The sequence below is a fragment of the Pangasianodon hypophthalmus genome, chromosome 9 (genome assembly GCF_027358585.1).
Source record: "Pangasianodon hypophthalmus isolate fPanHyp1 chromosome 9, fPanHyp1.pri, whole genome shotgun sequence".
Taxonomy (NCBI): Eukaryota; Metazoa; Chordata; class Actinopteri; order Siluriformes; family Pangasiidae; genus Pangasianodon; species Pangasianodon hypophthalmus.
The window spans coordinates 4,836,545-4,853,065 of NC_069718.1; the positions used below are offsets into that span (position 1 = coordinate 4,836,545).

Here is a 16,521-nt window from a genome sequence, read left to right on the forward strand (position 1 = left end):
ACTGGCATATGGAAACGCAATTCTTTGTAACAACACAAGTCCACTCGTCCTGATTTACTACTCCAGGACATCCTTAAATGACCTGAAACCCTGACTGTACACATCTGGAATTTATTGAAACTCCTCATACGCTGATTAGAAGACATCCATGTTTGTGCGTGTTTCTTGGCATGGAGTATTGTCCTTAATTCCATCCATTAAAAAACAAATCATCTGAAAGGTACAGTATACAGGACGTAAACACAGTAAATGTGTAAAGGCTCCAAGTCACAAAACTCGTCATTACATTGCTGCTTTAACCCTTGTGTAGTCTTAACGTTATGTATACTCCCCTTGTCCTAAGGGTCAGAAATGACCTACCTTCACTAAACCCATTAAATAAAGCAGCTTAATTGAATTTTAAACCACAAATCAATTGTTCATGAAGAAACAACCTGTCATTCATACACAAGACTGTGATTATTTGGGTTTTCCTTCATTTAATCAGTGGACTTCACTCATTTTCTTTGCTGTTAAACATAGTGGCGGGTCATTTTTCACACTTAAGACAACACAAGGGTTAATCTAATCAAAGTTTCTTCATGTGTATTCATACTGAGTATATTATTAATATAACAGAAAATAGTTTCACATTTTTTGGCCTGCATTTATAACAGATTCCAATAATATGATGAATATGGCTGTTTTTTAAGTCTGGCTCGCACCACTCCTCAAATTTCATCTTTCTGAAGTGGGCCTGTAATTTACCTGGTAATACACAGCAGTGTGTGTGTGTGTGTGTGTGTGTGTGTGTGTGTGTGTATGTGTGAGGTGAGCTGTTTAACTGTGCTCCATTTTGAAGGATTTCCAAAAGCCTTTTTCGAATAGGTTGTAATTTGGTGGTCGTGCAAAGACTACAGGCTAAACCCGCCGCTGTTTCTTATATTTTTCATTTCTCTTAGCAAGATGCACTGCAGAAAATGATAGCAAGTCGAAATATCTTAAACATAGGCGAACGTTTCTAATAGTTCTCAGTACTAGATTACTATAAAACAAATATAAGTATATAAGGGATCAGATTAATGATTCTATCACAACACTGTTGAATTCTGGATTCTGATTGGTCAGAAGGTGTTGATTAATTTTCTGTAAAAGCAGCTTCAAATCACAGGTTTATATTAATGTGTTAACAGACTTCTGATTATTTTCCTATAACAGCACTCTCTGTATATCAGCATTCATTTCCAGAAAGAGAAATATTTCTAGAAGTTTCTAGCAAAATTATCAGTCAGTAGAAGAGTGGCCAATTTCAAGGAAAAAAAAAATCTAGAATTAGGCTTTAGATTAGTTTTAATGGCATCTTATAATGAGAAATATTAGATAAATTATCCCTCTATTTGAGATATTTCCACTTGATATCATATAATTTTTTTGCAGTGTGGTCCAAAAATTGAAAAGCTCCAGGTAGAAACATCAACTGGGGGCTGAACATGAAAAAGATGCTGTGAATATGTGTGATTAAATGTCTCACAAATTTCAAACTACTCACTGAACAACTGAACAAGGGCTGGGTGATACGAACATATAATATCCATATCATCCATATCATTTCTTTTTTTTTTTTTTTAAGAATTACAAACTGATTGGAAGCAGCTGATGTGATGTTAAAATTTTGTACTTAAAATTTTAAATGGCAAAATGTTAAAAAAATAGATTTTTTTTTACATTTTTGTAATTTTCATTGTTAAATATATATATATATATATATATATATATATATATATATATATATATATATATATTTTAATAAATAAAGGTGTCATTTTTTAACATAAAAATCTAACTGTATTTTTGTAGATAGTAAATATCATTGAGCATTGAAAATTTCTTCCACGTTCACTCTGGTTCTCATTTTACACTCAGAACTCTGAAATTCTGAAAGCCAACAACTCGCTTGGTTTTGTTTTGTTGTTGTGTTAAGTCTTATTATATTATAATTTTAGCCGTCATCAGTGAACCTGGATGGTTTAACAGAATAACACGTGCTCTTGAGCTGATGTAAAAGCATTCGCTAGCTGTTTGCTGCTGAACTTTTCATTTCTCATCAACCTTTTCCTCCTGAATATTGCTTTTCTATCACCAGGAAGCACTGACATTAGTGATCTAGCTTATATTAGCTACAAAACCAGCTTCAGATAGCTGCATGGATTTATGATGGATTTTGAGTAGATAATATTGCACGCTAACTCACTTTAGATTGGTGTGAATACGTGGATACTTGAGATTTAACCGATTTTCAGATTAATTAGCTGTTTCTGGTGGAACTTTGCTTGCTAACCCAATCATCCTGTACTCTATTCTGATCAATTGCTACTGACACGTTACGGTTTGTTGTCTAGCTACATGAGCAATGCTAACATTAACTTCAAATCAAGTGTTAGATGATAAATGGATCATTTTGGCTTGTTGTAATTCGACAGTACCGTATTTCTCTATAAGTATCATATATAATGTATAATTTAGAAGCAGATGAACTGCTAGCTGACCAAACTTCCAATATTTCAATCCCAAAGCAGAGATGAAGTCATTTTTAGCTAAGTGAAGACTTCTTTGTATGTGTATTATTACGTATTAATTTCAAAGTGCTATCTATGGTTCTCTAAAAGCTATCTATGCCTCACTTTTTGGATAAATGCATGTGGCAGATGAGTAAATGTGAATGTAAATGCAGTTAATGCATATTTTCTGACAGTTGTGTTCGCTACAGTAGACGTGAGATTATATTGTCTTCCTGACATGTGCACTGCTCTTAAAACTGTAAAGTGGCATCTCATTTTAATTCTCATTAGAATTCATTTTAGAACAAATCCTTACATATCCATAGATAGGTGTGTGTGTGTGTGTGTGTATCAGAGGTGGACGAATCATAAATTTATTATCTAACCCACAGTAAAATCTTCAGTCTGACCAGTGTTTTGGTTGCCCAGAAACCTAATTGATGTGGCCAAAGAGTGAAAACTAACATAATTTAAAAATGTACAGCACACTAGTTAGCTAGTAAAGTGGATTAATCCAGATTAAAGGAGTTTATGATCACGTGTCCACTCTCAAAAACCGTCAGCGAGTTGTCAATAAACGTTTTGGATATATGCTGTAGAGTTCTCTCCTCCTATCACACATAAGAGAAATTATGGCTAGAGTATTTATTTCCTCTCAATATGTTTAACCGCTAGGTGAATGAATAGACTTGCGCTGGATTTTTTCTAGTAAAAACTGTTATACAGTTGTAAATCATCTTACTTCCACCTGAAGAACATCTCCAAACTCTATCCCATCTTAATCTGGTCTGATGCAGAGAAACCTGTCCACGTGTTTCTCCTCAAGGTTCGTTTATTGCAACACATTCTTCATCAGGATCCCTGCAAATCCCTGAACACATGACCACACCACTCCCAATCGCTGCACTCCTAATCTACACTGCTGACCCATTTCCTATAGGATGCGATATAAACTATTCTCGTCTTGACCCTACTCTGGGGAAATGCCCCACTCTATCTCAGAGAGCTGCTTACCCCCATGACCTCCACCCACAACCTACCATCCAACAATACCCTTCTCCTTCATATGCCAAGCAGCAGACTTTACACCAATGTGAGATCGGGCTTCTGTTCAGCAGCACCTCGCCTGGGGAACAGACTCCCAGATCACCTGAGGCCAGCACACACTTTGCATATTTTTAAGAGAAATTTAAAACTGTTTCTTTTTTAAAATGCCTGATAACAGATGTCTCCACAACAGAGGTTCCTGTCCTATTCGCGTAGAATTTGTGGGCGTGCAAAATTTTTAAAACGACGCATTGCAGATAGAGGCGCTATATATCAACATTACCCATAAGATCGCACATCACGATCTCAGGTGTACGCCTTTCCGGAAATACGCAAAGTCAATGCAGTGGAGAGGTGGAGAGGTTTGACGAAGACCATGTGACAGAACTGGTGTTGAGGTGCAGACACTTGTACGACACTTCACTTCCACTGATAGGAATCGCGTTCGCGACGCACGGAGAGACATCGGCAGAAGTCTCGAGAGTGACACGGAAACGTGCAAAATTTGCTGGAAGAAGCGGTGTGAACGCCTTGAGCGTCCTCCTTGTTCTGCTGCCCCCTTGTGGATTAGCTGATTATGACAGACCATGTGTAAGGTATGTACGCAAAAGATTCATGCCAGACTCACACACTTTTGCGTTTGCGTACTTTTGTAGAGTATGCAACAGGCTTTTGTGTTTCTCTTTATAGTTTATGGCCTATTAATGAATATGCGTTTAATATGCATGTTTCAGTGTCTGAGTACGAATTTTGTATTTTGTGCCTTCCAAATGTTTTGCCTTGGTTTTATAATTTGTCATCTCTTACTTTACTTTGTAGCACTTTTGAATGAATATGCAGTATAAATAAAATGTATTATCATTATTCTTATTATTATTATTATTATTATTGTTATTATTATTATTATTATTGTTAACTGTAATTGATTGTAAGTCTCGGCTGATGTGTGTAGTGCAGCAGGTGGTGGGATTGGGAATGTGTAGCATGTGTATACCTATAGCATTACTGTTAAGTGCGTTAGGTTTAAACACACACATCTAATTAAAATGTTTCTTTTGTGGAAATCAATTTTCAGGTTTTTAAATCTGTTTGTAGAGCAAAAAAAAAAAAAACCCCAAAAAAAACGAGTAGCCAGCAGACGAACAGGTTTGTCCAGGGTGCTGGGGCTACTGATTTGTCCACCCCTGTATATGTACATGTGTTTCTTTCTAAATATATTATTAATATGTTATTAAGAATACAATGCTAGTGTGCATCCAGATATCCTTTACATAAAGTTCATTGGAGTGATACGAGATGATAATAGGAGCAGGAGCATCTTTGAGAGGAACAAAAATAACAATTTTATTTTTTAGAAAATAAACTTAAAGGATTATTTGCTTTTCAAACCATTGGCAAGGCTGCTATTGTTATTATTTTTTTCCCTTTTGACAGTTTATGCATACCAGTTTTAACAAAGCACATGCAAATTATTAACTTTTTATTGATCAGGCAAAACCTGAAGACTTCTCTCTCCTTTCCCTCCTTTTCCAAATCACTTCTGTATATTACACAGCCGGAAAACTACATACACATACAATTTTACAAAACCTCCCTCTAGGAAATGGCATTTAAATAAGAAAAACAAAAAAGAACAAAAAAAAAACAAACAAAGAATGGTGTAACACACATCAAATGACAACTAATGCACATGCTAGGGTTGACAGTAATATTTTGGCATGGCATTTCTTTAAATAAATCAGTGTCTCATTTTCATATCTTTCTAAATATAATAGAAAAAGAAAATCGTCCTGAAAAGTAAGTCCAGATAGTCCGAACTTTTTTTTTTTCTCATTCAGTGGTGTGGCACTTGAGATTCCCCTCAACGTGAAGACATCTCTAGAGATAAAACATAATAATTTTTTCTCTCCCTGTAAAAAATAATCTTTCCCTCTGTATTGTAGCTGAAGCTCGAGTGTGCATCGTCTGGTGTGATAAGAAGGTCAGGCTGTAAAATTCAAGCCTGGTTTCTTGGAGTTGCTCAAAAAAAAAAGGGCAAACAGCAGCCCGCTAATGTAGAGTGTACAGATAAACGAGTTTCTGAGGAAAAAAAATTCCATGCTTCATGCTTTTCATCCTTTATTAAGAGACTCATTGAGTTTTATCGGATTTCATCCCCTACTTATGCTCCCTGTATATTAGAATAATATATTATCCCGGGGCACACATCTCGTCATGAGAACCGAACAACAACTTAGAAGAGTGGAAAAAAAATGAGATTTTGGTTAAGGAGCAGCTTTATTGTGTGTTTTCTGAATAAATACCCTGGTTATTGAAAATCAGGAAGAATGTGTGGGCGTGGCCCGTTGCCCTGGGGAGGTTTCCTGTTCAGACGGACTTGCGTCGCCTCATCAGGCGCGAATTGTCCGTGAAGCTGTGCAAGCCGGGGGAAACGGAGCTGATAGGGGAGGGCAGGAAGCTGTTCTTCAGCGCGCTCGGTGAAATCTCCTCGATGTGGTACGTCACCGGCGAGTGGAAGTATCTCGGCTGGCATGTGAAGGAGTTCTGGTGCGCAAATGGCCTTCCTCCCAACCCCATCCCCCCTCTTCCTCCTCCTTCTCCCGCCAGCATGGCCGAGCTGCCGAAATCATGCGAGTGATAATGCATGCAGGAGCAGACTGACTGCAGATCAGCAACTTCTGATCTGTACTGATCCCGATCTCGCCTCCTTCTGTGCATCCGACCGGGCATGGCGTCTTCCTGGACGTGGACAATGACGCTGCTCCTGTTTCCTGCCAACGAGGCCCGTTCCTCAGCGTCTCGCCGCTCGTCCTCGCTGTTCATGGTGAGGAAACGCAGCACCACCAGGTTGAGGAAGGCTCCGATGACGGTCAGCCCCACCAGGATGTACATAAAGCTGAAGGCCACATACAGAGGCTTTCTCTGCAGAGCACGGTTCTTCTGCAGCGCCACAAAATCGCCAAATCCGATGGTGGTGAGTGTGATGAAGCAGTAGTAGTAGGACTGGAAGAAGCTCCAGTCCTCGTAGTGCGAGAAAGCGGCGGCGCCGATGCACAGCGTTCCCATGCATGAGAAGAACCCGACCGTCACCATGTTCTCCATGGACACATCTGTGATGCGCATCCCACAGCACTTCTTGATGCGCTTCAGCAGGTACTTGACGAACGTGTTCATGCGCTCACCCAGGCTCTGGAACATCACTAGCGTCAGAGGGATTCCCAGAACCGCGTAGAACATGCAGAACGCCTTCCCCGCATCCGTACCCGGAGCTGCATGGCCATAACCTGGGAAGAAACACAACAACAGACTTTAGTCCAAAATCTCAGGAAGCACTCACCTCATATATACAAACTTTATTTAGGTTTCATCCTAGACTGAAGTGTTCTCAAGTGTTCTTGGTCTCTTAAAGTGGTTCTGACAGAGAAAATACTGTAGCAGAGCAAATAAACGTATTAAAAAAACAAACTGGCCGTAGTTCAGCGGCTCAAGCTTTCTAAACATGAATCATCACAGCGTCTGTAACAGATCCCCTGTAGCAGTTTATCCAATCCGGCCACTCAGCTTCAACTAAAACCAAAGGGAAAGATGGAAATTTATTGGGAGTTAGCTCTGAGGAAGATGAAGCTTTATTTGTGGTATTTCTCTCATTCGCAGTTATTTCATAGCTCTTTTTTTATTAAACTTATTGGTGTCTCGAGCTTCAACAATTACGTGTGAAAATGATCTAAAGTGTATATTGTTTTAAATGTGAGAATTCTCCTGGAATTATTTTCCAGTCACAGTCGTCAGCTTGTTAAAGTGTGATACTAAGAGTAATGACACCATAACCCGAGAGGAGAGAAAACGTGAAGACCATTAGCATAACACAGCATTAAAAGTAGACTATAAAACTACCAACAACTCCAAAAAGAGATGACCATACAGTTTGGAAAGAAGTTAAAAGCCAGACAAAATGTACACATTTTTCGACTTCAGTGCATTCAGAAGTGGGAAAACTCGGTGAAAGCTTGTCTTTTGTCAGCAACAAGCTACTTAAGCATGGTCAGTATTAGAGATTTCACAAACTAATGTATCTGTATGTTGACTGATCTAAAGATATACGACTATAATCTCATGTAGAAGCAGAGAAGTGGAACGTTATGGTGTGAACTGACTGATTTAATGTTACATGCTGAATTCAGGACACTTTCCTGACTTTCCGAGCAGAAATTTGTAGGAATTACAAATTGAGAGAGCGTTTTGTTTAAGTTTTCCTATCGGAGATTCGGAAGAAAAAAACAGACATATGAATTCTGATATGAAACAAACAAAACAATAAGATTAGATTCATTAAAGTCACCGATATCATGTTTCGAAGCCCATGCATGTATTTAGTAATAAATTACTAGTATAAAGTAGATAAATAAACAAAAAAACAAGAAATAAATCCAAATGGAAACCGTCCTCAATCCAACATGCTCCACCCCTTTAGAGTGACAAAGTGGTGTCCACATTTGCATATTGGAACATGATTGGCTGTTATACCTTATGACCCAATAACACTTAGACTACAGGAACTAAACACGCTGTGTCATGCTGTTATAGTAAAATAATCAACGACAGGGTGGTGTGATGAAGCGGAGTTACTGTTACCATCCTAAAGTTGATTATTTTCCTACAACTGCATATACTGAAGTGTTTTATACCTCTTATACAAAAGCAATTTTCCAACAATTACAAGTTTTTTGTTTACTAAAGAACGACACATTATAGTTTTATCCATTTATCGTTACGTTTTATATCAAAAATGACGGATTATTTTGTTCATTGTTGAGTCTGCACTGCGCTGGATGCATGCAATCCATTTTAGCTCATGATCCGAGTCGTTAGCTGTCTTTTTTTTTTTTTTTCCAAGATCTTAACAAGACTCTGCTGTATGTGCATCAGTCCATTTAGCTCATCATTTATTTTCTGCATCCAAAAGAGACTTGGCCTTGTTTACAAGTGTGACCAAGCAGAAAAAAAAAATGAGATTAACCTTATCGCACCTCCGCCAAAGTGTATTGATTACACAGTACAACTTACACACACACGCGCGCGCGCGCACACACTTTTAAAAAATGAGCCGAGTCATTAATCTTGGTGTGGGTTCGGAGATCAGGAGTGGGTGTGTTCGATTAGTCAGACGTCTCCTCTATTCCCTGACTCGCTCTCGTCTGAGGGGAGGAAGTAGAAGAAGAAGAAGAAGATGGAGGGAGGGAACGAGGGAGTGGGCGTTATTGGTTTGGAAAAGGCAGGAAGTCTAGATGGGCCAGTAAAGCTTTTAGTTTAATGAGCCTTTATGTGGAGGCAAAGAGCTAAAAGTTGCTGAGTCACTGGGAACCTAGCAGGGCTTTTCTAATGTGTGCTGAGCTGATGGATGAGATATTGAGACTGAGGGGTGGAAATACACCACAATGGAGCCTCTGAATCTCTGAAAACCCAGCCTGGCCTACTGTTCATTCTCCTTTTACGATGATACATAGCTGTGGTGTTTTTTTTTTTACAAGCTACACTAACCTGAGGAGCCAGCTTCCTTTACACATTGGCTGTAACTCAAGAAATGATGGATTTGAAGCTACCTGATGAGTGCCATCGCCAAGCCATTGTGTCATTTTGCACGGCACTTAACTCTAAAGCAGTTAGCTAATGTACAGTCATTCACTCTGGCCAAAAGTGTCAGCAAAATCACCGTCATGGTCTAAAAAAAATGTTTATCGATCCCAAAAAAAAAAGAGTTTGTTGGATTAAATAGGGTTATGACAAAATAGAAATATAGATACACTGTATATGTGGAATGAAGAGAAATCTATAACTACAGAATGCACAAGTGCACTGACAAAACCTTTAAGTACGGAATAAAACACTTGCGGGGGTGGAGTTATAGGAAAATAATCAATGATGACATTATATTTCCCACAACAGCATGTCCGGAAGTGTTTTACTCCTCCTATATCACAGCAATTTAACAACTCTAACCATTTTTATTTATTAACATAAAATGATATGTACTTTTTATCTGTTTATAGCAGCTACAAATCGCAGGTGTATATTAATGCACTCGATCTAATACGATAACATTTCTGTAGCTACTGCTTATTCACAGAGACTTGTACAGCAGACGCTCAACGGAAACGGATTTAAAAACGTGTGTAATCACATGTGAAATGGTGAAGTTTTCTCCAGGGTAAGGAGATGTTTATGTAACATTTATGGAAGGAGTCTCCAGTGTCAGTGCTTTGTAACAGTCAGAGGTAAAGCTGTAACTTTGTAAGTTTAAATTAGTATATACTGGACACTTCTAGCTCTGTTGGTAAAGCATGGGACTCTTGATCTCAGGATTGTGGGACTGAGCCCCATGCTGGGCGCCAAACCCCAACCACTGGGGCTGCACAGGTTACTGCACTCTCAGTGCTGGTCCTGAGCCAAGATAAATGTCTTGCCATGCAGACAATGGAAGACAATGGAAGGTGATCCGCAGTGGCGACCCCTAACAGGAGCAGCCAAAAGAACAGCAACAACAACAACATCCTTGACGCTTATTGTTCTTCTCTCCGAGTGCACATTAATATACCTGTAGTAAAGCTGGATAAATGCATCAGCAAGGATGTACGGAACATAAAAGAACAGAAACACCACATGTACAAATGACTATTTTAATCCTATTTGAAGCTCACAGTGATTTAACAGATTATAAACCTTTTCTCATTTTGTATCTGTGTCTGAGAATGATTGCTTTAGATGCTATGAACAGCAGTGCTGAGTCAATCCACGCACCAGGCCGAAGCTCAATAAATCAAATAGCCTACAATCCTTCCAGTTAATCACATCTGCCAATAAGAGTTCACTACAGAGAGGTTTAATTACTGTGGGTTGCCTGGAAATGCTTTATTAATTACTGCGCTTGTAATGTAACAAGGAACAAGAGGAATGGGGGAAGTAGCTCTTAATGCATAAAGAGCAAATGTTTCATTGTTCTATAGTACTATAAGTTTCCAAAGCCGTTGAAAGATTTATAAGCCGTTATAGTTCAGGATGACGTTGAGCAAAAAACTGCTTTAAAATGATTAACTTGTGAAGCCTGTGCTAACTACAGCAGGGTGATGAAGGTGAAGGAGTGATACTGAGCATCATCATCAGCATCATCATCATCATCATCATCATCATCATCATCATCCCTGCAGTGTGACATCAGCAGCCTGTAGCGTTCTTCTTAACCTTAAATCAATCAATGAACTGGTCAACATTTTAGTTTTCCTTAAATTTCCACATGGCACTAATGAACAAGCCACAGGAAATGTCAGCGATCATGTCACAATTCAGTCACAGCAAAGCGGACTGCAAGCTGTGTTTACGCACACAGGTAAGATGTCCGTGATGTCATGTGGTCAATTCTGCCAGATCTGAAACAGACACAGCTTGTGAAATCTGAATAAAACAGACAGCACTGGTGTGACAGAGATAAAGTTCAGCTTTGTATACGACTACATGTTTTCTTTTTTTTTTCCTCAAATGCACTCGTGGTCTGAAAAAATAAACCGCTGCAATCCTAGCATTCTCACTCAGACAGCTGTCTCGCAGACGGCCCTCCTGCGTTCGGCTTTGCCTGTGCTCCCTCGTGCACTTCGATGCTCTTAGAACTCGTTGGCATTATGTTTAACCGGTGACTCAGCACGTTGAGAGAGACACGCAACCCTCTTCCACATGTAAATAAACTCCCACGATGGGCAGGTTTTAATCTTATTTGGCAGCGTGCTTATGTGGCCCACTTCGCTATGCTCTCTAAAGAGAGATAATACGATTGGAGGAGTGTTGAGCTGCAGAAAATAAAAATCACACAATCACACTGCTGATACTATTACACCGCTAAGAGCATTCTGGATTCTGATTGGTCGGAAGGTGTTGATTCATTTTCTAAAACAGCAGCTCTGACAGTAGTGCAGCTACAAATCACAGGTCAGGTTTATATTAATGCTCTGGTTCTAATACGTTATGGTTTCCATAGTAACAGCTCGTTCATAGGGACTTGTATGGAGGACGCTCAACATAAACGGATTACAAAAACGCATGTAAACGTTGATATGTGAGGATTTAACATTTATGGAAGGAGACTTCTGTGTATTTTTACTTATGACCAATATTCCTGGTTCAAAAATAATCCGCTTTAAGCTATTTATTAACAGTAAATAAGACAATGTGAATGCCAAAAACTCAGCTTAATATTCATCTTTTACTTTCCTTAAAAGAGAGGGAGAGTGTAGCCTTGTTGGAACATTTATACAAGCTGGTCCAAATGGGTTGTTCTGACTCATAGAGAAATATTACACTATATTTGCTACTGAACAAACTTGTTAAAATATTCATCTTCCTCCTTTTCTCTCAGGACATGTATAATTGCTGTCTAATTGCATCCCTATAAACCCTTAATGATTCTACAAAAGTGATGAGTCGGTTTGTATTTTTATCACTTTAAATAATTCGAAAATAGACATACACTAGCTCTGCTTGTTTTTCAGAAACCAAGTATTCACTTTCACACATTATTTTTTTCTTTTTTAAATACTCCTGAATATGCATTATACCAGTTCTAATTTCTGATGTTTCACCCTTTATAACCTAACGATCCTCGACTTCCTTCTCTCTTTCTTTTGCCAGAAGCTGCTACTATTGATTGAAAATACAACGTTGTTTTTAGCTGTGTGTGTGTGTGTGTGTGTGTGTTTGCGTTGGTGTGTATGGGGTCAAAAGAACCCTAAGCACTTGGTGAAAAAAAAAAAATTGCTTCCCTTGTTTGCCGGTCACAAATCGAATCTATCGAGCGCCGGTGTGCTATAAATAGAGCGCGTAAACGGCTGGAGGAGAGGGGCGCGAGCCGGTGGGGACCGCTGCGAGATCAATGCTCATGAGCCCAAATGAACAGCAGAAAGCTGGTTAAGTTCACGCGAGCCGCACAGCCGGGGAGAGAGGAGGGTAATGTATGCGTGCGTCTGTTCGTCTCACTTCAGCCGTGGGCGTCCGCGTGGGCGAGGGATGGTAGAGGATTTGAATATGGCTTTACGGATGGACATTTAGTGTGCATCCTTTTATATCATGCTACGGTAATCTTTAGCCTAACTGATATACTAACATTAACTGCACAAATGACATGTCCTTATGCAACTATATCTTAAAACTCTGGGTTCCTTCATGACAAAGATTCGTCATTCATCCTTCACAATCAGAGAATCCATCAAGTGTGTTGAAATGATAAAGTAATAATCGATGAGCCTTGAGATGCACAACAACACAAAACCAATCCTAACAACAATAGAAAGAGTAGTGCAACATTTTTACAAAAATATTCCTCTAGTTTGTAATGGTTTTTTTTATCATTTTGGTCATCAACAATAATAAATTTAGATCTGAATGTTAAAAAAAGTTTGTTTATAAACATAAAGGTCTTTTTTTCTCATATATAATGTTTTGCCCTTTTTCACATATGGTCTATTTATACAGGGCCAATCCATTTATTTAATAACATAAGTGATAGAAAAAGCTAAATTTAACACACAATTTTATGTAATAAAACATTGTGAACATGAACAGATGTCTTTTTTTAAATAGCTCATGCACAAAAGGGTTAATCTGGTGTGCTTATGAGGAGAAAGCACAGAAATGTGAAGTAGGTGTAAATATTCCTGCAGCAAAGCTGCATTCCAAAGTAAAAACATTTGTCATTAAAGGCTCAACATGCAGAGCACAGATAAAGCGTCTGCTATCCAGGGCGATCTGAAATGGAGCGTCGGCCGGTTTGTGCAGGTGATATTAAGCGTGGAAATTGAGGCTAAGAAAAGGTCAAACTGTTAAAGTGTCTCTGCAGGGCTGCAGTTTGAGTGATGTGATCTAAAGCAGGGCTCCAGACTTTTATACGCCGAAAATATAAAGTTAAAGAAGTCGTTGAGGGTTCAAGCGTACTTTATTCACAATGAGTTCACATCCATTTTTATTATGTAGGAGATGAATGTCTTGGGATATAACTCAACTTCTGTATGATATCAACGATCTGATGTATAAAAGATGCATTTAAAGCCGCTAAAGATTCAATATGATATGATTTAGTGCATGCCTCCTTTACTGCACTCAGGCACAAACACCACGCCTCCTCAACCTCCTCAACCTACTTTACTATGACTGACAGGTACAGAGGCCACACCTCCTTCACTGTAACGGACAGGTACATAGGCCACACCTCCTTTAATGAGACTCATAGATACAGAGGCCACACCTCTTTTAATGAGACTGCTGGATACAAAGGCCACGCCTCCTTTAATGAGACTGCTAGATACAAAGGCCACGCCTCCTTTAATGAGACTGCCAGGTACAGAGGCCACGCCTCCTTTAATGATACCTTTAATTTATCCATTTATTGTTACATTTAATGATGTGGAAGGTTCATGAAACAAGCTAGTTCCTGTTCTCGCTTACGTTATAGCAGCTATAAACAGTCATTTTTCTCTCTCTTGAAGTTAATAAGTGTAAACTCCTGAAGATGTCAGAAAACTTAAAGTTACAGCTTCCTCTTACTTCTGACTGTTACAAAGCGCTGACACTGGAGACTCCTTCCACACTGGAGACTAATCCATTTATGCTGAGCGTCTGCTGTGCAAGTCCCTGTTAATGAGCTGTTACTATAGAAACGATAACATATCAGAACGAGTGCATTAATATAAACATGTGATGTGCAGCTGCTCTACCGTCAGAGCTGCTGTTGTAGAAAAGCCGTCTGAGCAAACAGGAAGAAGAATACTATTTGATATTTTCATCAGAGGAGCCTAGGAAACCTCAGTGTGGATTTCTACTCATACAGCAAGTAAATTAAAATACAAGCGACAAGACAACCAGCAGCTCTGGATATGATGGAATAAAGCATGAGGCTCTCTTGTGTTGGTTCTCACATGTGTACAGAGCTAGCGCTTTAATTAATCTCTGATCAGATAATAGAGCAAAATCCCACAAGTCTAAGAAGGCAATAAGATTTTATTCGAAGGCTATTTTATTATTTACAAGTGCCCCATGACGGCGGAGACTTAATTGAACTTTGAATCTTTAGGGAGAAAGAGAGAGTGAGATATAAAGGGAGGGAGATATGAAGAGAAAGAGAGACTGAGAGTCATATATCACGGGTGTTTAGCAGTACAACAGCATAAACATATTGTTTGAAAGCCGTCTGCTTTCCAGATGCTATCTCCATAAAGCCTGCTTCAGTCAGACAGGTTAATTACTGTACAAGTGCTTTATAGAGCCGTCCATTTCACCTGCTAATCCACCTCCAATTACACCTTCAGCAATTCAGCCATTATCACCACCAGCTACATCACTCTAATGGACCAGAGAGAGAGAGAGAGAGAGAGAGAGAGAGAGAGAGAGAGAGAGAGAGAGAGGGACAGACAGACAGACAGACAGTTAGACAGAGAGAGAGAGAGAGAGAGAGAGAGAGAGAGAGAGAGAGAGAGAGAGAGATCAAGACAGACAGACAGACAGAGACAGAGTACAAGAGTCAGACAGACATTCAGACAGAAAGAGAGACAGAAAGAGAGGTAGCGAGAGATCAAGACAGATTGAAAGAGAGACAGTGAGAGATCAAGACAGACAGACAGACAGAGACAGAGAATGAGAGACAGACAGACAGAGAGAAAGAGAGACAGAAAGAGAGATAGCGAGAGATCAAGACAGACAGACAGACAGAGAGAGAGAGAGACAGACAGAAAGAGAGATAGTGAGAGATGGAGACAGACAGACAGAGGGAGAGACAGAGGGAGAGAGATACGCTAACGAATCACGTTTTATCCCCTCATGTTTTTAATGATGACTGCATCAAATCACTCAGTGTATTCACTTCAGGTGTGTCTCTTGGGGGCGTGGCCTAACCAGGTGGTCTTTTAATGCTGCTACTCCTCGTACTCTGAACTTGGAAAGTCAATTTTACAGAGATCTGAACGCATTCCAATGCTTCTGCTCAGAAAAGCACAGACGCCCAGAGCAAGGTCGTATTTGTCTGATTAGGCTCTGAATTTGATAAACATATATAAGAAAATATACATTCATTATTTCTGTGAGATTAACAAAAAGAAACGATGTATAAGATACAAGGTTAACTGTCCTGTCCATCAGTGTTCTGAGATATTAACTGGTCCTTCATGTTGGTTTACTGTTGACTGTGTGCACCGCCATGTTGTTGTGACATCAGGTGTGTTGATGTCACGGTGGATGTTGGATTACCGAGTCAGAGGTCAGGTTTTTCCGCATACTGAATGCAAGCAGACGTCGCGTTCTCCTCTCTTGAATTCTGGATTGTGATTGGTCAGAAGGTGTTGATTAATTTTCTCTAACAGCAGCTCTGACAACAGTGCAGCTGCAAACCACATGTTTATATTAATCATTTTAACACGTCACCATTTCATATCACTGATACGGTGCAGTTTTCTGTAAGGAGATGTTTATTTAGCATTTATGGAAGGAGTCTCCAGTGTCAGCACTCTGTACCAGTCAGAGATAAAGCTGTAACTTTATGGACAGAGGAGTTTACTAACTCCAGCAACGAACTTGTTTCACGGACCTTCCACATCATTAAATGTAACTATAAATGGATAAAAAGTGCACTGTGTCATTCATTAATAAATAAAAAAATGAAATCTTTTTTTTTTTGATGTAACATTGATGTAACATGAGAGGAATAACACACTTCAGGGTGTGCTGTTATAGGAAAATAATAAACTTCCAAGTGATAACTGTTCATCAGCTTCATCACACCATCCCATTGTTGATTATTTTACTATAACAGCACCACACGGAGTGGTTTGTTCCTTGCGTGTTGCACATCCTTTCTAATTCAGGCGAATTGTATTTGTGTTTCTTCTGCATGCTTTTATGACTTTCTCAG

The 16,521-nt window shown here is 39.2% G+C and overlaps 1 protein-coding gene across 1 annotated transcript in view; it reads right to left on the minus strand.

The window, feature by feature from the left end:
• Positions 1-1,805: 1,805 nt before the first annotated feature.
• kcnk9 (potassium channel, subfamily K, member 9) overlaps positions 1,806-16,521 on the minus strand; it is an 86,764-nt gene continuing 72,048 nt past the window's right edge. Inside the window, exon 2 of the mRNA XM_034307197.2 lies at positions 1,806-6,868. Within this exon, the coding sequence (XP_034163088.1) occupies positions 5,952-6,868 (917 nt within the window). The 3' untranslated portion in view covers positions 1,806-5,951. The remainder of the gene's footprint in view (positions 6,869-16,521) is intronic.